At 45.2% G+C, this 20,644-nt stretch overlaps 1 protein-coding gene across 5 annotated transcripts in view; it reads left to right on the top strand.

Annotated features, from left to right (window-relative positions):
• The window catches only part of LOC146809721 (uncharacterized), a 614,997-nt gene that overhangs the window by 468,280 nt on the left and 126,073 nt on the right, over positions 1–20,644 (top strand). For all 5 annotated transcript variants that reach the window (XM_085616561.1, XM_085616559.1, XM_085616558.1 and 2 more), the window contains 3 exons: positions 2,517–2,723; positions 11,857–11,994; positions 12,737–12,860. In XM_085616561.1, the coding sequence (XP_085472687.1) occupies positions 2,517–2,723; positions 11,857–11,994; positions 12,737–12,860 (469 nt within the window). The remainder of the gene's footprint in view (positions 1–2,516; positions 2,724–11,856; positions 11,995–12,736; positions 12,861–20,644) is intronic.

The raw sequence follows: 20,644 nt of genomic DNA, 5'->3' as shown, positions 1-20,644 counted from the left end.
GCTGTTCCAGTTTTTCAATTATTATGACCTCAGTAATTTGTTTACTACTGCACATAGTTATTGACGTTTCTCCATGTTTTGAAGTATAGGGTCCCACTTACACCTCTTTTAGCTGTTCTAAATACTGGCCCTTCGATGCCACTGCTCTGTTACAGTTTATGCCCTTTATTGGGATCTGTCGATGCGTTAAAGTCTGAAGTGGCTGAAAACGAGCAGCATGAAGTGTCTGCGGCCTGCCATGTCCAGTTAAGACAGGATTGTGTTGGATGTTGAACAGTGCCGAATGCGACAGATAGGTCGACAAGTGTGAAGATGAAAGAGAGATGCAGTTGGGTACACATGAAAGCACAGTTTCCATTGGGTAGAGTACATGGAAACCTCACTAGATGGGATTAAGTACCTTAGAGATAGTGTGAGCATGAACACCATTCATTCCAGTACCTTGGAGTGTAAAGGCAGGAGTAAAACGGGCAGTACTTGGAAGGAGCAGTAAAGTTGTTGATTATTCTTTTGGAGAAGATGTAGAAGAGCTGCTGATTTGTAAAATGTAGGACGGGTGCCAAAGAAGGATGTTCGACATTAGAACGAGAGGTTTAATGGGCTGATGGCGGTAAATGTCTGAGAGTGCAAGACGGATCGGCAGCATCCGGAACTGTGTTGATTGGGAGATGGTGTGGTACAATGTAAGAATAAAGATGAGTGGGTTCATCGTTTAGTAATACTGTGGAAAAGGCACGAATATTAGTGTAGTCAAGGTGACTCCTATAGTGGGGATATTTGAGGAAAGTTTTGTAGCTGATAATGAAGGATCACTGATAACTGAGCATGGTGGAAAGAGACGTTGCTGATGATGTGTGCAAGCCATGGTGGCTGTGGCTGCACTGAACTGATGAGGATTAGAAAGTCTGAGGATTTCGCTTGTGAAAGGTAACTGATGGTGAGCAAGGGCTAAGTTCTAATGCTCCTGGTTTGTGGTTGTCTCGTTCTTGAACTCCTTGTGTTGAGGGGTTTTATTTTAGTTTTGATTTTGAAGGGTTGTGATTTTGAGGAAAGGAGAATAAAGGTACATAGTAAGTAGTGTGGGGAAAGGTATGTTTGAGAGTATTGTTGAAAAGATCACAAGATGTGCTGTTTTGGAATGGAGTATGATCATTATGTATTTGGTTCAGGGAGGGAGTTAGCAGAGTGTTTCTGCCGAGAGATGGGGTGGTGGGGAGGTTGAGGCAGCAGCCCAGGGAGAATGTTAACTTCCATGTAATAATGTCAGGATCAGATGGAAATAGGTTGCTTGTGGGTCTTGACAAGAATAGTGTATTGGTTGTAGCTATAAGGTTGAGGACAGAGACAAGTTCAATAAACAAGTGGCTAACCAGGTGGGGGCCATAGCGGGTCCGTATGTTGGCTCCAAATGTTTGCTGTGCTTAATGTGCAGTGATATAAGAACGGTGTTGGGAGGTTAGATGGCATTGGAATAGTGGTGGTTGCAAGTGATTCATTTAAAAGGATACCTAAACTTCTGTGCACTTGAGGAGTGAGTGAGAGAACATTGCATGGTCAGTGAGGACTGCTGGCAGTGCAGCTGAATCTTTGGGATGAGTCTGTGTCTCTGCGATGTCAGTGAATTGTAGTCATGGGTTCTGTGAGTCAAAGTGGTATGTGATTAAAAAAAAAAAAAAAATTGTTGCAACTAAAAAGAAATTCCATAGGTGGAATGAGATAGAGATCATTAGATCCTCGGGTTCTATCTCAGAGGATGGGAGGAGGCCAGGGGGATAAGATAGGAAGGTTAAGTAAAGTGCATAGTGTTTAGTTGGAAGAGATGTTGCGGATGGAAGTGTGAGGTAAAAAAGTCTAATGTACCTCCCAAGATTGAAGCCACAATATACCATTGACTTCTCACATCGCACCTTAATTTATCTCCCGGTCTCACACATTCTTTCTCTGAAAATTCTGCTCCGTTTTAAACAAACCCTATTTCATCACAGACTACTTCACCTATCACAACCTCCTCAAGATTAGGTCATTCATTTTCGTGCCTCTTCTTTGGAGTCCTTTTCAAACCTCACCTCCTATGAAGTCACATATAATTCATTAGACGACAGTAGTTCCCACATCTTGCATGCATTTGTATTCCCAATAGTAGTATTCTGTACCCTATTTGCCTTTATTTGAAATTGTGGAACTCTCTAGAATGTTATTCCTCTCTAATTTAATTCTGAGTGCATTATTTCTCAGTGTAACTACAATTGCTTTTTTTTGGTGGTTACCATAAGTAAGGTGTGTCCTGGTGGTGTATTATTTAGCCCACCTCTTTGATACATCCAAGAAATTCAATGTCTATCTAGTTTGATCATCATGCAGTATAACACGTAGTGTTGATACGTAAACAAAAATTTGAATGAAAAGTTTATTAATTAAAAGTTTACATGAGTTTGCAGCCATGTTTAACAACTGGTTTGTGTTGGCTCCTAGTGCTACAAGTATTACTAATGCATGTGTGTGGTTTGCTTTTACAGCTAATAGAGGAAAAGTCGATCCTGGCAGAGCAACTTCAGGCAGAAACAGAGCTCTTTGCTGAGGCAGAGGAGATGCGCGCACGACTCGCTTCCAAGAAGCAGGAGCTGGAAGACATCTTGCATGAGCTAGAATCACGAGTGGAGGAGGAAGAGGAGCGCAACCAGCAGTTCCAGAATGAGAAGCGGAAAATGCAGCAGCATGTGCAGGTGGGACATTCGTTCATGGCTAAGCCTTTGAGCTGTGATAGATAAATGTTGGGGAGTCTTTCTGCTGAACTCAGTGTGCAGTAGATGAGTTATTGGTGCCTAACTCGAATTGCTATAGCTGCAGTGGCATTGTCCCTCCTTCCTCACTTTGTGGCTGTGGTCATTACAACTGGGAAAGGCATCCCTCCTTTACTTTTTGGGCAGCGACAGTACAGTTGGACAAGACATTCATGACTCTCAGTGCTCCATTTTAAGTACAAGTGGAATGCTCTGTTCTCCCTCACTCCACGGCCTGCGGTAGGTACAGGTAGGGAGTGGGGGGAGTCCTGTTTCGCTCTGTTAATATGTAAAAGTCTGTTTGAGGCATGTGTGCTGTAGATGCACATGCTTTGCATACTCCTGCCATTTAGTGTTGGGTTCGGATGTTTGCAAGTTGTTTTTCTTCAAAGAAGTCTTCCCTTGTCACGAGGTCAGGTGACTTGTCCTTTCGGTGATAGTGTGCATGGTCATCGACTCCATTGTTAGATTGTTTTTTTTCCGCCATCAGGTTCGGACATGTATTGCGCTCCAGTTCGAAACCGGTTTTCGGGTTCCCTTTGACACGTAATCCTCTCTACCCTTGACAATATTGTTTTGTACACTTTTCCCACTTCTCTGCATATCGTTTTGGTCAACGGAATCTACTTTTCGATCGGAAAGCTTCGTAGACGGCCTTCGGGCCAAACCGCGTCAGATCAGCTCTCCGTCGATGGAACGGACACCATTCAAATTCTGCCCTCAGTGCAATGCGAAGTATCTGCGCACTGATTCACACAGGGTGTGTAACTTGTGCTTGTCTCCGGAGCACAAGGAAGAAGACTGCGATGCTTGCAGATCATTTCAATCGAAGAAAACTCTTTGCGATAGTCGGGCTCGACGTCGAGAGATGCAGTGTCAAAGCATCGAAGACACACCAGAAATCTTCAGTGAAGATTCCTGACAAGAAAACGTTGAGGCATCCGTGGCAGAGGAGGAAGAAGCCTTCTCCGTGCAGGACTCCAACTCGGAGCTCGAGATAGACCTTGACGCAGAAGAACTGCCGCAGGGACAAGGTGACATGAGTACGGAAGACCCTTTGTCCCTTCAAATTACTCCCAGAAAGCACAAGGCTTCGGCACCTCCTCTGCCTTCTGGCCAAGGTCGGCACCGAGACGACGTTTCCCCCGCCCCACCTCCAGGGCCGGCTCCAAAACAGCCAGTCAAGCCTTCCAGCTCGGTACTGAGTTGGCAAAAGTCCTCGTCAGAACCAAAGCACTCTGCTTCCAAACAAAAATCCATCTCGGAGCTGAAATCCTCCATGCAGATAGCCAAGCAGCCTTCGGAGACGAAATCTTCCGTATCAAAAGTCCAGCCCACGCCGGCGAAAACGTCGGTGAAAACGTCGGCGCCAAAACCAAAAGATGTTCCTTCGGATGCAAATTTAGACATTGTTTCACCAAAAACGGATCCCAAGCAAAAGAGACTATATATTAACCCTGAGACTGGTCATATTCATACCAAACTGCCTCAGAAACATAAGCTTGCTGATGAGGACACTTCTTACAAGAGCCCTTTAAAGAGGAAATCTGTTGCTACCAGTCATTTTCATCCACCACCCTCATTCCCTCCACCACCTCCTTCTCCACCTTCAAATCCTTTGCAAATCACACCTCAGGATTCTCCACAATCTCACCATGAGGACGATAATCTTGATGATGGGGGGGGCACATTTACCAGTAGATCCGTGGACGGAATACACAATTGATCCTCCAGTAGATAATGACCAAGACCTTTCCCCAGCCAAGCCATCTCCTCCAGATGACAATGTATCCCACCAGGAACTCATTGTCAGGGCTGCACAATATCATGGGGTGGCACTGCACAAAGCATCAGTAGAATATTTTTTGTTTGAGACTTTAGGATCCACACATAGGTCGTCACAATCACTTGCTATGCTTAAGGGCATGATGAGACATGCGGATGAAATTTTGAAGGACCTAGTACGAGAACGCATCTTGACTCCTAGAGTTGCAAATGAGTATAAGGCCTCACCAACAGACCCAGTATTTATCAAGGGCCAGTTGCTCCTAGATTCACTGTGTTGGAAATACTCCACTCCCACACCGGTAAGGGTTGGTGGTAAAGGGGTACTTCCAGGACATACAGTGGTAGCTTGGCTCGAGTGGTCAGGAATCAGGCACCGTGCTAAGCATACGACATACCCATACAATAACCATGCGTGCATCCGTTCCAAAAACGACTCTACACCGTAAAAATTATGAAGATATCTTTCTTTATCTTCTTTTTCTCTTAGTTGCTGATGAGATAAATAATAACACAATCACAATATACAAGCTTTTTAAATAGTGCAGGTCAAATAAATACTGTCTTAATGATTCAATAAATAGGGGTGATCATAAATAATAAAGGCATAGATATAAGTGCAATACATACAGGCAATTAAATATTCTGAGGCAATAAATACTGCAAACCAATAAATATTGTGCATCAATAAATACTGTGGACCAATAAATACAGTGAAGCAATAAATAGGTTAAATACAATAAATACAGTGCCCCCAATAAATAATTAAAAGCTGACAGTGACACTCATATAATCAGATCACATTTGAGATTACTATGGGCTAATTTGGCCCAGGCACAGCTTGTGGGGATGTGGAAGGCTTGAGGGTGTCTACTCCCTGGCTTGGACAAGGCTGAGGCCTAAACTGAGGTAGATCAAGGGGGGAATACCAGAGACCTGGCTCTCTCACTTTACACAACCCCTCTAAATTAGTCTCAGCTCACCCCTGGCACAGTCCAGCTGGTTCCAGTACCTCTCTAACCCCTAGAGTAGTCTCTTAGGATTCCACAGGGCCTTTGGCGCCCTCTATTCCACTTACTGCCCTTTTTCTGAAGTTCCGATGCCGTTGGAGTCGTGTCGACGCCGTGAGGCGGTTCCGGTTCGATGTCGGCGGCCTCGGCACAATGTCAGTTCTTGACGCCGGTAGGCGGCTCCGGTTCGATGTCAGCGGCCTCGGCTCGATCTCGACCTCCAATTCGATGGCGTCGGGCAGTCTTGGCTCGATGTCGACTTCGGGCGGCTCCGGTCCGATGGCGACCTCAGCTTCGATGACGTCGGCCGGCCTTGGCTCGATGTCGACTTCCGGCGGCTCCGGAGTGCGACCTCCACTCCCGACCTCCGGCACGATTCTCTCAGGTTCCGGCGACTCCGGAGTGCAATCTCCACTCCCGACCTCCGGCACACTTCACCTCGGTCTCCGGCGACTCCGGAGGGCGGACTTCACTCCCCCGTCGACGCCGCTCACTTGACCTCAGGTGTCTTCTTCCCCGACCTCTGGTACTCTCCACGACCTCCGTCGGCGCCCTCACTCAACCTCTGGTGGCTCCGGGTACGACGTCTGCTTTCCAGTCAGCGCCGCTTCTTCACCTCCGGCCCCAGGTCTCTAGGCTTCTCGACGTTGGACTCCAGAGAAACCAATAAACAGGTCAGGTACTTGCTTTCTTGACTTCTAAGGCCTGTTCCTGCTGTCCAGGTCCTTAAGATGGTTTTTCTTGCTTCTTCCCACACAGGGCTCCAGGCTGGGCTCAGTCAGTAGGGACTAGTATCACGGGTGGGTTTATGGACCCCACTCCAGGCACAAGTTTCCACCCCTGCTGCCTCACTCCTTCCTCCTTCAGGTTTCTGCTGCTCTCTCTTCACCAGTCAGGTGCCAACTGCCAGCTCCAACTGCCAACTCTCTGTCTTAGCTTCCCAACATTCTAAACCGCCTCCAACTGTCACAGGGCTCTGGAATGTTCTGGAAGGTGCTAGTAGGTTCCAGTGGGTGCTGGTGATGTCACAGGTGGCCACCATTTTGTGCTCCAGGCCCTCAGACAGAAGTTTCAGGGGTAGATAAAATGGCTCCCTGAATCTGCAGCAACACTAAAAAGTCTGGTGGTTCCCAAAAAGGAAAAATTCAAACAGGGTTTGAGGCAAAAGTGGGACAAAATAAATAATGATGAGGAGGGACCACCCAAAGGGCTGACAGGTCTAACACACTGGTAATATCTAATGCTCGTAAGCAGGCTATTTCGCAAACATCAGGGCATGCTCCTCCACCAGATAAGGAGTCCACGTTCATAGACGCTTCTGGCAAGCGCATTGCTGCTCAAGCTGCAAATCAATGGCTCATTACAAATACACAGGGCCTTTTAACCAGGCATGACAGGGCACACTGGGATGAAATGGAGCAATTGCTTCAATCTCTCCCAGATGAGAATAAAGCTAAGGCGCAGGGTTTAGTAAATGACAGTAAGCTCATTTCAAATTCCTCCATAAGGTGTGCTCTAGATGCTGCTGATAAAGCGGTCAACACAAGCATTTTGCATAGGAGACATGCTTGGTTAAGGATCTCTGGGTTTAAGCCCGAGGTCCAACAATCCATTCTTAATACACCATTTGACAAGAAACATTGTATTGTATTGTATATGGTACTTATAGAGCGCAGCTATCACCCAACGGGTATCTTGGTGCTAGTACGTGAATCCTCGTCAAGCAGTGGAGGGAAGAAACCGGCATAAACATCTTTTTGGTCCTGACGTAGATCAGGCATTTAAAAAAAAGAAAAAGGACACTGAAGTGGCAAAGGCCATGGGAGCGCTCCTGTCTCCTGCAAATAGAGGCTCCTTTTGTCGTTCCTTTCACCGAGGGGGGTCCAAAACCAACCCTCAGACCAGAATACCTCCATCTACAAAGGTAATAGCCAGTTCTCTCCCTCAAAAGGGTTCTTTTGAAGAGGTTATAAAGGGAACAACTTTAAAGGTAGGGGTAAGGGCAACACACCCCGTAACTCCCCTTTCCCTAATAAGCAGTGACTTGCCCATGCTTCCCCCTAAATATACCACAACTATCGGGGAAAGACTTCAATAGTTTCTTCCCATTTAGTAATCTATAACAAAAGACAAATGGATGATTTGAATTATCCAACATGGTTATTGCCTAGAGCTTGCCAGCAATCCTCCAAGCATTCCACCTCGATCTCACAAATTGTCTTCAGAACACCTACAATTGCTCGAGCAAGAACGCTAGCTATCTTACTGAAAGGAGCTATAGAGCCGGTACCAACATAGTACCAGGGCTCAGGGGTTTACTCTCTGTATTTTCTCATTCCCAAAAAGGATGGTTCCCTAAGACCTATTCTGGATCTCAGGAAGTTAAACCATTATATAATGTCAGAACACTTTCACATGGTGACCCTTCAACAGGTACTTCCACTTTTACAGAAGGCAGATTGTATGTCTACTCTAGACTTAAAAGGCGCATATTTTCATGTTCCAATTCATCCAGCTCATCGCAAATACCTCAGATTTGTGATAGCAGGCAAGCATTACCAATTCAAAGTACTTCCCTTCGGAGTGACTACAGCGCCCAGAGTATTTAGTAAATGTCTGGCAGTAGTCGCGGCTCATCTCAGAAGACGGCATATTCACGTTTTCCCCTATCTAGACGACTGTCTCATCAAAGCGAGCACTTACCAAAACTGTCTACAACACATTCAGATTACAATGGACCTACTCCATCAACTGAGCTTCAGGGTCAATGCACAGAAATCTCATCTGCATCCGTCACAGATGCAGTCTTACCTAGGAACCATTCTAGACACAGTCAAAGCTCTAGCCTCTCCCAATGTAGCCAGAATTCACAATATTCAGGCTATCAAACTATAGTTTCAGTCCAACCAAACCTTACCAGCCAGAGTGTACATGCAGCTGCTGGGAATGATGATGTCTTGCATCGCAATTGTACCCCATGCAAGACTTCACATGCGTCTACAAGAGTGCTTGGCACGTGAGTGGAATCAGTCACAGGGTCAATTAACTGATCTAGTGTTGATAGACGGCCATACCCATCGCTCTCTGCAGTGGTGGAACCCACAAAACTTATCAAAAGGATGGCCTTTCATCGACCTTATTCCACAGATCGTGCTCACAGCAGGGGCATCTCTGACACGTTGGGGTGCTCATCTCCAAGATTACACAATACACCGCCTGTGGAGCAACAAACACTAAAGTTTCCACATCAACTATCTAGAGCTTCTAGCAGTTTTTCTAGCGCTCAAAGCTTTTCAAATTCACCTCATAAACAAAACTGTCCTAGTCCGAACAGACAACATGACAGCAATGTATTATGTGCAAAAGCAGGAGGGGGGAAAACTCTCTCCAACTGTCAAGACTTGCTCAAGCCATTTGGAATTGGGCGATACATCATAAGATTTATCTTCTGGCAGAACACCTCCCAGGAGTAAACAATCACAATGTCCACCTTCTCAGCAGAAAGAGACTGCAAATTCACGAGCGGGAACTTCATCCCCAAGTTCTCCTTCCGTACTTTCAACAATGGGGATTCCCACGAATAGACTTGTTTGCCACAGCAGAAAACGCAAAATGCCCAAGCTTCAGCTCCAGGTTCCCACACCCGCTCTCAAAGGGCAATGCCCTATAGATCAACTGGTCAGGGATATTTGCCTAAGCTTTTCCGCCTCTCCTGCTCATTCCGTGTCTGGTTCGGAAGCTCAGGCAAACATCCCGCTCACTAATTTTAGTAGCTCCCACATGGGCCCGTCAGCCACGGTAAACCACTCTGTTGCAGCTGTCACTAGTTCCACATCAAAAGCTGCACCACACCTCCAGTCTCCTCGCACAGAACCATGGAGAAATCAGACATCCAAATCCCAAAGTACTGAACTTAGCGGTCTGGCTCCTGAAGTCCTAGAGTTTGGTTATTTAGATTTACCACCAGACTGTATGAATATCTAAAAGAAGCAAGGCAGCCTACCACCAGAGCTTGCTATGTAGCAAAGTGGAAAAAACAAAATCAATCCCTTATGTGCTTCTATACAAAACATTATCTGTTACCTCTTACTCTTACAGCAAACTAGACTAGCTTATACATCTATTTGTTTGCAACTTGCAGCTGTAGCTGCATATTTGCAGAACAGGCAACATCTGTCACTATCCAGAGTTCCAGTAATCAAAGCTTTCATGGAGGGGTTGAAAAGAGTAATACTACCTAGGATTCCTTCTGCCCCAGTTTAGAATCTCAACATTGTTCTCATAAGGCTCATGGGTCCACCTTTTGAACCATTGCACAAATGCCCCTTGCAATTTCTTTCATGGAAGGTTGCTTTCCTCATTGCGATCACATCACTGAGGAGAGTTGGTGAGCTACAGGCATTAACCCTAGAAGAACCCTTCTTTCAGCTACACAAAGACAGAGTAGTTCTACGCACCGACCCAAAATTCCTTCTCAATGTGGTTTCTGCTTTTCATATAAGCCAATCTGTTGAGTTGCCAGTCTTTCTTCCTCAACCTGATTCTGTAGCAGAACGTGCTCTTCACACACCCGCTGTTAAAAGAGCTTTATTGTACTACATAGATAGGACAAAAGATTTTGCAAAACAACTGTTTGTTGCAATTGTACACCTCTTAAAGGTAATCCCATCTCTAAATCTGGTCTTGCAAGATGGATTGATAAATGCATTCAAACATGCTATGCTAAAGCTAAAAGAACTTTATCCAGAGTGCATTCCACTCACAAAATAGGGGCTTCAGTGGCCTTTTTAGGTAACATTCCTCTAGCTGACATATGTAAGGCAGCTACAAGGTCTACACCACACATATTTACCAAACACTATTGTGTAGGTGTGTTAGCACGTCAACAAGCTAATGTAGACCAAGCAGTACTTAAAACACTATTTCAAACGACTGCAATATCTACAGGTTAGCCACTGCTTTGGGAGTATACTGCTTTGTACTCTCTACAAAACGTGCATCTACAGCACATATGCCTCGAACGGATGTTACTTACCCAGTATGCATCTGTTCTTGGCATGGAGAGCTGTAGATTCACATGCGCCCACCTGCCTCCCCAGGTACCTGTAGCTGTAGTTGTTGCAGTTCTTCATTATACATTTATATGCATCGACATCTCTATACTACACTTACTTACTCCATTCTCGCCCTCTTGCGGGAAAACAATCTAACAACGGAGTTGATGACAATGTCCACTATCACCGAAAGGAGGAGTCACCTTACCTCATGACTAGGAAAGATTTATTTGAAGAAAAGCAACTTGCAAACATCCGGACCCAAGACTAGATGGCAGGAGTATGTAAAGCATGTGAAGCTACAGCTTTACATGCCAAGAACAGATGCTTACTGGGTAAGTAACATTATCCTTCCTGCTTCATTCTATGGTAGGATAGGTATGTGTAGAATAGTCTAAACTTCTCCTTGGGGGGGCAGCATGTGCAGGTAGAAGACTCCTTTCTGCCTCGCTTAATAGGCTATAGGAGCTATACGTAGAGGACTCATGCTGCAGCTCTGTGGTCCATCACATGTAAAGTGCAGAGGTCACTCCTGCCTCAATGAGGGGGCTTCATCGGATACATGTGAGGGATTTTTCTTCATTTTGTTGGTTGCAATATATTCTCCTTTTTTCCCCAATTATTTTCAGGAGCAGAGGAGCTCTTGGTTGAGATTTGGCTGACTTGGCAACGTTCATTTCAAGCCAAGGAGAGCTGCAGACCTTCCAATGTTCTTAAATTGAGCCACATCTCTCCTTGATTTGACAGATGCATAATCGATAAAACGTGATTAGCAGAGAGCAAAACAACAGTTCTGGAAAACAAAGCCATGCAAGCAAAAAGCAAAGCATAAAGTGAGACCATAACTCAATAGATATCAGTGTGGCTGGATGTCCTAAATGGCACAGAGCAGATGTTCAAAGTCAACTTTCTAGAGAACACAAATATTGTCCTTCTTAATATGTCTCTAATGTCAAACCATTGGTTTCGTGGTTAATGAGTAACTATTTTTGAATTGATGCAAAGGCTTGATTTACTAACATTCAACCCATACCTATTAAAATCGAGGTTAGTGCTTCAGTTTACAAGGATCCATGCTTGGCCTGCGGGTTCACCAGTGAATGAGTTTAATCTGCATGTTGACTGAGCTACATCTTACCACTGGGTCGCTTGCAAAGATTCTACCATATTATGTGTTGGTGAGCCTAAGCATACTTCATTGGTGTTATATATTTATTCTCTCTCCAGGATCTAGAAGAACAGCTGGAGGAGGAGGAAGCAGCTCGGCAGAAGCTCCAGCTGGAGCGAGTGTCGACTGAAGGGAAGCTGAAGAAGATGGAAGAGGTGATCCTTCTGCTGGAGGATCAGAACTCCAAACTCGGCAAGGTGAGACTGCCAGCTGGTCCTCCGATGTGGGGTGGGTACAGACGCACTGAGGGTTTACTTGTCTGAGATTGAGCTTAATCCAGTGAGTGATTTTGTATCTAACTAATGTCAAATTGAACAATATAGACTAAGCAGTGTTGGATCAAGCAGTATCACATTCCTGTTGTCTGATTGGACAGCATCTGCCTGATCTAGGAATGCACAAAGAGGACTAACTGGTATACAAATGGGCAATGAGGTCAAATAAGATTTGGACTGGCTAGTGAGGTCTAACTGGCATGCGACTGGACAATTGGTCACTGGAAAGTGGGAGCTAAGCACCTTAAATAGACCAGTAAAAGATAAAACAAAGAGATGTAGTTACCATTAAATTGAACAGCTGGATCTAATGACCATGTGACTTGGGCAGATACTTCTAACAAGTGTTGCATTTGCAAATCAAGATTTACCAGTTTAGTATTGAATACACTGGACCACAGGCCAGGGGTTGAGTCAGTGCTATGTCAAGCTTGACTAAAACGTGACCAACTCTTCCTCAGCGCTATCAGCATTTTAGATTCTCTAGTCTGACAGTTACTCTCCTGAATTTATTTTGTGCAGTTGGCCTTTGAATGTATCTGTTGGAACAGTGTAAAAAATAATCTGCGAAGACAGCTGCCTATACTTTGAGTTTAAATTTAGGATATGGTTAAGATTTACATCTTGCTTTCAATTTCTCCTTTTCTCTTTTCCTTGTGCGCAGGAGAAGAAGTTGATGGAAGACCGCGTTTCTGACTTCACCTCCCAGATGACTGAGGAAGAGGAGAAGGTGAAGAGTCTCAACAAACTCCGCAACAAGTATGAAGCTGTCATTGCAGACATGGAAGGTGAGGCCAGCACCTTCAGTGCTCTGCTCAGTGTGCCATAGTGTGTGGGTGGCTCCTGCACATCATGTAAAAGTACTCATTTGGTGCAATGATACAGCCAGTCTAGTAGTGATTATATGGAACCTAAGTATGCGACCCAGCTGCTAAGAGGGTGCTAGGATGGCAGTGTGATGAGCGTGAAACTAATTGGGCCAAGTTAGCCATGGCCTAGTAGCTAATTTGAGATATGGTCATGCAGTCCAATTGTTGATTGATGAGCCAGAGCACCAGAATTGTACTCCTAATTTCCTTTGTTAGTTCATCACTGTTTTCGGCCTTATGGTATTTGGCACACAGAAAACCCAAAAGGAAAATTGTATTGAACTATATACAGAAAATTAAATCAACATAATGGAAATTGATAATGTAGAGCAAAAGTGGAATAGGAAACACAACTACTGAGGGGAATGGTTTGGATCAAAATAATGACCTCATTTAGAACATGAGAACGTCCATTAGGCTGCTTTTGGATGACGGTCAACATTGATAACCTCACCCCCACATGTATGTACCATGTTCTTATCTTACGCAGAACATAGGGAAGAGATATTTTCAATGGTGGAAAATCAAGTAGGAAATGCATTGATTATAGATGGACCACTTCCCGTGTCTCCATCTGATGCAATAACCATTAATGTCTTCGCACAGGTATGAAGGGTTATCTTCAACTTAGGGGACTAGAATATCTAGGCCTTCACCCTTAAGAATTCAGTCTGAATATTGGCTTACGTCCCTCTAACAAACCTCAGATCTCCAGTCCTCACACCTCTACAATAGACTTTATTCTCTTGACTTGCCAAACATTTATTTTTGAGTGGTCAATGCCTTACTGCTTTGTCAATAATTGATGCCATTAATGATTTTTGTGTAAAAGAAGGGTCCTACAGGGAAAGGTTTGTTCATGGTCTTTCCATTCAGAGGGAAGCATTGATTGAGAGACTAACATCTTGGCTAAGACTAAATCCTCTGGATAGCCCTATCAAAAGAGCATATCAGCCGTGGAAAGGTTGGAATTCCTCCAGTAGCGTTGTTATAAGAAACGAGAGGGACCCCTTTAAGCCAAAGGAGCAGGGTTCAATACAACAGTATCAAAAAGAGGGTTTCCTTTGGACTAAACTCTAAAATTCACTTTTGCTATTTGCCACATCTTCTATTACTTCCACTTGTCTCACAACATCAGACCACTTCACGTTCACCATACATACAAGGGGAGTATAACTGTACGCCCAATGTCAAAATACAAAGTTGTAAGAAATCGATCTATTTATTGTTAATAATAAAAAGAATACATAAAAAACATGAATCACTTGATAAGTTAAAATCAACCTAAAAACTAAGAATTTTTAAAAAAAATCATACTATGTTTGTTATAGCAATTGGTAGATGAACACGTTACTGGTATTTGTCTGTGACCAGACTAACACAAGATCTGTAAAAAATGTATTAAAATGTTACAAAGTACATTAACAATACAACTAAACACAGAAAGTACACACAAACAAGACAATACACTTTGTCATAAAAACACACATCCGTGGTAACACAATAATAAAAGCTGAACCCGATACTGCAGAATTGATTAATAATCTATGGTTCCAGCCTTCCCAGGGATTATGTTGTGAGGCGTCAGTAGCAACAGGAGACTGGAAACCACAGGTGGGGGGGGGGGGGGGGGGCATGGCCATGCACTGATGGAGTGAGGCAGAGAAATCAGAGCTCCCAGCTGATGAGCGCCATCAGCAGGATTCTGGCTTCAAATAATGTCGAGAGGGTACCCATAAAGTAGAGGGAGCTCCCGTTAGACCAATGAGTCCAGAAACTATAAGAGCTGCCTCATCCAGCCCGGTTCAGTGGACTGGGGTCAGAATCGGCGGCCAAGTGCCTCCGCTGCCAAGATGGAGGCCGAGCGTAACAGAGGTTCCGAGTGGAGGTGAAGGAAACACCTCTGGCTATCGCCACCCTGATAGGACACCTTCGCTGGCCCTGTGAGTGCGGTACAAGAGGATTGGCAGCCCTGGGTTCACATTCTGTGGTGGGAGCAGGCAGTCGCCCAGCCGCACTCATGAACTGACGGCTGAGAGGAGCTGCTGAGAGCCGGACGGGAGCACAGGACAGCGACAGAGGTTGAGCCTCAGTCTGAGACCACACAGAGGAGGGCAGTGGAGGGGAGCAGATGGCTCTGTGCTCAGGAAGGCTAATAGCTTTTAGTTGCGGGACGGCTCGAGCGACAGGGGCCCCTGGCAAACACTGCCTGCACTACAGGCCCGCTACCTGTGAGCAGCCATGGAGGTGAGACCAGGGCCGCTCTCCCCTATGCCCCAGGGTGTGGGACTGTTGAATGCTGACTCGGCTGCTGTCCCCGCTCAGCAAAGAAGGACCTGGTGACCCACTGGGGGAAAGGAGGAAGAGTCGCAATTGGGCTGTAATGCCGGAACCGGAGCCCCAGGGGGAGCCGTAAGTAACCCTTTGACTCGGCGACATCTCCTGATGGGCCTTGTACTCCTATGAGGATCCCAGTGAGAAGGGCGAGATTGGCAAAGAAAGTTGGGCCCAGAGGTCCAGCTGCTGATCTCGAGCTGCAGCGGGATTGGGGAACGAGGATCACCAGTGCGCATCCCACGAAATATTGTATCAGGCAGATATGAATAACGCGCTGTGCCAACTGCCCCCGACACTGCAGTAGGGGCCAGGGGTGTGGAGTCTCTACATAGCCTGACACCCAGGGCATATTGTTTGGGGTCAAGGACTACCTGTTTGTATGTGTGAGTTGTCCTTTGGGACAAGTAGGCACAACCCCCAGCAGCACATACCCTTTGGCTGCCAGTCTACAGTACCACATTTAGGATCAGGGAAGGGCATTGTCTGCGGTTAAGGTAATTTTTGTGTTCATATGTTAATGCTGTTCGAACTTGTATTTATTGTTCATTAATGCAAATCCTTTATTATTAATGCGAGCATTATAAGGAAATGTAAGCTCGGACTGCACTAATGACAGCGGTTCCAATATAAACGTGTACACACATTTTCAAAGTTTAGCAGTATGAGGCTATGTATAAAGCTCCCAGAATGCTCTCTGATTAGATGCAAATATTTGCAGAAGCTTAAAGTAAGATGGGTGATTCTTTGCTTTCAAAATAAAATGTTCACAAAACAATGCAACTAGGAAAAAAAACATTTTGCTAAATTACTATAAATTTGAAAGGCACCATTTCTTTGCAGCATCATTTATAAAGTTTGTTGATGCATGCTAGTATTTCCCCAAAAATATTTCTAATGAAAAATGGGTGAAACCAGTTTCAACAAGGTTATGGGAAACATAAAAGTAAACAAGCATCGGCAAAGTCTGTAGGTCTGAAATTGGTGTCAGCTCGGGTTCTTAATCCTAGAATTGAGAAAAAATACAAGCCAGCTCCAAGCGATCCAGCTTATATTAAAGGTCAACTCCCTCTGGATTCATTGGTAGTAGCAAATGCCCGCAAACGGGCAAATTCACAAACTACAGGTGAGGCCCCTCCACAAAGAATCTAAGTTACTGGACGCATCAGGGAAAAGAGTTGCCTCTCAGGCAGCAAACTTTTGGCGCATTGCCTATTCACAAGCCTTGCTAGCAAGGTACTACAGGGCTCACTATGATGAGCTTGAAAAGCTAATTTAACATCTTCCAGACGAGCATATGACTAAAGCAAATGATCTTATACAAGAGGGAAAGTTAATTACAAATACCTCAATAAAATGTGCCCTTGATGTAGCAGATCCAGCATCCCGCACAATAATACAAGTGTGTTATTGCGAAGACATGCATGGCTGTGCATATCTGGGTTTAAACAAGAGGTGCAGTCTACCATCCTGAATCAACCCTTAGATCAGGAACACTTGTTTGGACCCATCGTGGACACATCTTTAGAAAAGATGAACAAGCATTTACAATGCAATGGTCTCGGCATTGGTAAAGTTAGAGCTATTGGCATTGCTCATGCCATTATTTTTGTTTATGTTTTTGTTTTTAAAACATTTAAAGAAACGGCATTGTCATGAGCAATGCCAATAGCTCTAACTTTACCAATGCCGAGACCGTTGCATTGTAAATGCTTGTTTCTCCTCTCTCCTGAAAGCAGATGCGCGCTTCTCCCTGACTTCACCCCCGTCCCCAAACAAACAGCGTACCCACTCACCTATTAGCACCGCATTTTCTTTTACTTTCCTTTATCAGTATTTTGACAACAGTATGCCTCCTTCACATACACTTGCACATAATCAAAAGTGCAATTAGAAAACATAATCACTGCGCTGTGCGCTCTACAGAAGCGCCAAGGTCTGGAAGACCATCTATTCCGACTACCTTTCTGAACCACTGAAAACCTCGCACTGACCCCTTGAACTTCAACTCCAGAGTCTCAATCGTGGCCCGCTGTAAACACATACAGGCGACTCAATAAAAGTTTGCGTTATACAAGAGCAATATCCTACACCCAAAAAATAGAAACATCAATACTTGAAATAGCAAACATGCGGAGAGAATGCAAATTTAAGATTAAGTAAAAAACGTGAAGAAAACTAGAATTAAATCGCTGTCACTGATTACTTTAAATTTTTTCACATTCATTGTTCAAAAATCGCTTGGTGTTTTGCATGCACTGTGACATTGGGGAGCGAGGAGGTAAAGGGGAAAGGTCTGCACCGTGCAGAGCAAAAACGGCCAAAGTGGCCATGTCATGGACCACGGTAGGGAGCTCAGGAACAGGGTCTGAAAAGTAAAAGGGTGACAGCGGCTGAGTTTGATTTAAGATGATGTTAAATACCTCCCTGAAGATGCTGAGCAAGGAGGACACCTGTGCCTCGCGACATATAACCGCCTCCTCCAATGTTCGGAGCTCGGCCTCGGAGTATCCCTGATGTTGAAATGCCATGGCTCTTATGTCTTGCACAGGGAAGGTTCAGGCACCAAACGCATACCGCATCAACACACGTAAAAACTCAACGCCGGTGCGTCCTTTCAAAGCCAGGCGGGCTGACAGCTCCGGAAGCCACGCGAGACTTCAAGACCAATCTACCCCCCACCTCCTACCCTACTTCCTCGCATCACGTGCCATGCATGGGCGGTGCGAATCTCCGTGCGATTGAAATTAAGGAGTGATTTGAGTAAGTAGTCGTGCCTTTCCTACGGTGGTACCAACATCAAACGTTGCTACCGCAAGAGCTGTCCGACGTCGAGTTATGTCATTCCTACTCATTAGAAGTCTACTGACGAAGAAAAGCTCTTAAATTTAACAGGAGAATAATCCGAAATAGACACAGAATTGAGACCGAGCTTCACATGATCAGTTCCAAGATAGTAAGGGAAAAGGGACGAATTACGTAACTTTTGTCTGGTCGTAACAGCCATCTTGAAGTGGCCAGTAAAGAGGCTTTTCTGGGTAGCGTGAGTAGAGGAACAGCAAACATTGCCAAAGTTTCAGATCGCTTATGTGTGACATTCTCATAATTTCAGTGTAATTATGAGTGTCATTCAATTACTATCAGTGGCACTTTCTCGAGAGCAAAATCAAGCGAAGGCGAGAAAAACGTACATTTCAAAAATTACACCCATTTGACCTAACGAGAAACAGTAAGATCTTGAAACTGTTGCAGAGCATCTAAATGGAAGGACCCTAACCTAGTGCCCTTATAAACTGATCATACCGTAAAACAATTGTGTAACTGTGATATTAAACAGTAAACATGTCTTTCAGAGGCAGTACTTTATTAACGTTTTTTGCACATATTCAAACACACGCAATTAAATACAAACAAGTAAACAGGAACAGGGCACCGGAAGACACCACCGCCTTTCTCCGAGGCACAGCAGAAATGCCTCGGAGAAAGGGAGCGTCCTTTTCGGATTCGGGGGCGTGTTTTGCTGTTGTCTCCTCCCTGAGACTTTTCGCAAAAAACACGCCCCCCGATCCGAAAAGGACGGGGCATGATTGGAGTGACGGGACCTCTTCTCCAATGGCTGGCCAGCATTTACTAGGCCAGCCAATGGAGAACAGGGGAGAAGAGGGGCGGGTTCAAGCCCCTCTTCTCCCAAGTCATTATCTCTCGCGAGCTATCGCTAGCCGAGATCTAAAAAGGACACAGAGACAGCCAAATCCATGGGGGCTCTACAAGCAACAACTGGTAGAGGTTCCCTTTGTTGCTTCTTTTATTGGGGCGTCTCCAAAACCATTGGCATAGACACCACCTCTTCCACTTATAAAAGCCCCACCCAGACCTCCCCTAACAGAGGTTGCTTTAGAGGGAATTACAGAGGCAATAACAGAGGGAGAGGGCGTGGGTCTAATACCCGCAACTCCCCCACCACAAAACAGTGACTACCCTCCACTTCCCCCCGACCATTCCACTCCAGTCGGGGATAGACTATCACAGTTCCTACCTGTGTGGAATTCCATCACCACAGACAGGTGGGTAAGACAAATTATCCAGTATGGTTACTGCCTGGAACTTATTGCTACTCCCCCCAACATACCGCCGAGACAGCGTCCCATGTCCAAGGAAGATCTAACGCTTCTCAAACAAGAAGTTCTCTTCATGCTTTAAAAGCATGCAATAGAACCAGTTCCCCTAGAGCATCAGGGGACAGGGGGGTATTCACTGTACTTTCTAATCCCCAAGAAGGACGGTACTCTCAGACCAATACTGGACCTCAGACCTCTCAATTTCTACATTCAGTCAAATCACTTTCACATGATCACTCTTCAGCAAGTCCTTTCACTGCTTCAACAAGGCGACTCCTTTGCCACATTAGATCACAAGGACTCCCACTTCCCTATTCCCATACACCCTGCTCACAGGAAATATCTAAGGTTCACAGTGGACGGCCAACACTATCAGTTCAAGGTCCTCCCATTTGGAGTAACAGCACCCAGGGTCTTCACAAAGTGTCTGGCGGTAGTAGCCGCGCACTTACGAAGACCACACATTCACATGTTTCCGTACCTGGACGACTGGCTGATAAAAGCCAATTCACAGTCAGTGTGTACAGCACACCTACCAAACTATTCAGCTGCTACACAGTTTGGGGTTCACAATAAACCACACCAAGTCCCATCTACAACCCTCCTATCTACATCAGTATCTAGGGGCCACAATAAACACTTCCAAAGCTCTGGCATACCCCAATCCAGCCAGGATAGCCAGTATACAAACCCTCGTCACAAGGTTTCAACCCCAACACTTCCTTCCAGCTCGAGTGTTTATGCAGCTAATAGGGATGATGGCCTCTTGCATTTTCATTGTCCCTCATGCAAGGCTTCAGATGCGCCCTTTACAAGAATGCTTAGCACGTCAGTGGAACCAGGCTCAAAGTCAACTTACAGATCTGGTGCTGGTGGACAGCCACTCGCATCACTCTCTGCAGTGGTGGAACACACAAAACTTTTCCAAAGGGCGGCCGTTCCTAGAGCCAGTTCCACATACAGTGCTAACATCGGACGCATCCCTCACCGGCTGGGGAGCCCATCTCCTAAACCATACAGTCCAGGGTACGTGGACCACTCAACAAAAGTGCTCCACATCGATCACCTAGAATTACTAGCAATATTTCTAGCGCTAAATTCATTCCAACCACATCTCCTCAACAAGACTGTCCTAGTTCGGACGGACAACATGACAGCAATGTATTACATTCAGAAACAAGGGGGAACACACACTTTGCAGCTTTCTCAACTACCGCAAAACATATGGAGATGGGCCATTCCACAAAACAT

Source organism: Triturus cristatus, chromosome 7, assembly GCF_964204655.1.
Source record: "Triturus cristatus chromosome 7, aTriCri1.1, whole genome shotgun sequence".
Taxonomy (NCBI): domain Eukaryota; kingdom Metazoa; phylum Chordata; class Amphibia; order Caudata; family Salamandridae; genus Triturus; species Triturus cristatus.
Note: the sequence above shows the minus strand (reverse complement) of the source record. Positions and strands in the feature narration are given on the sequence as shown.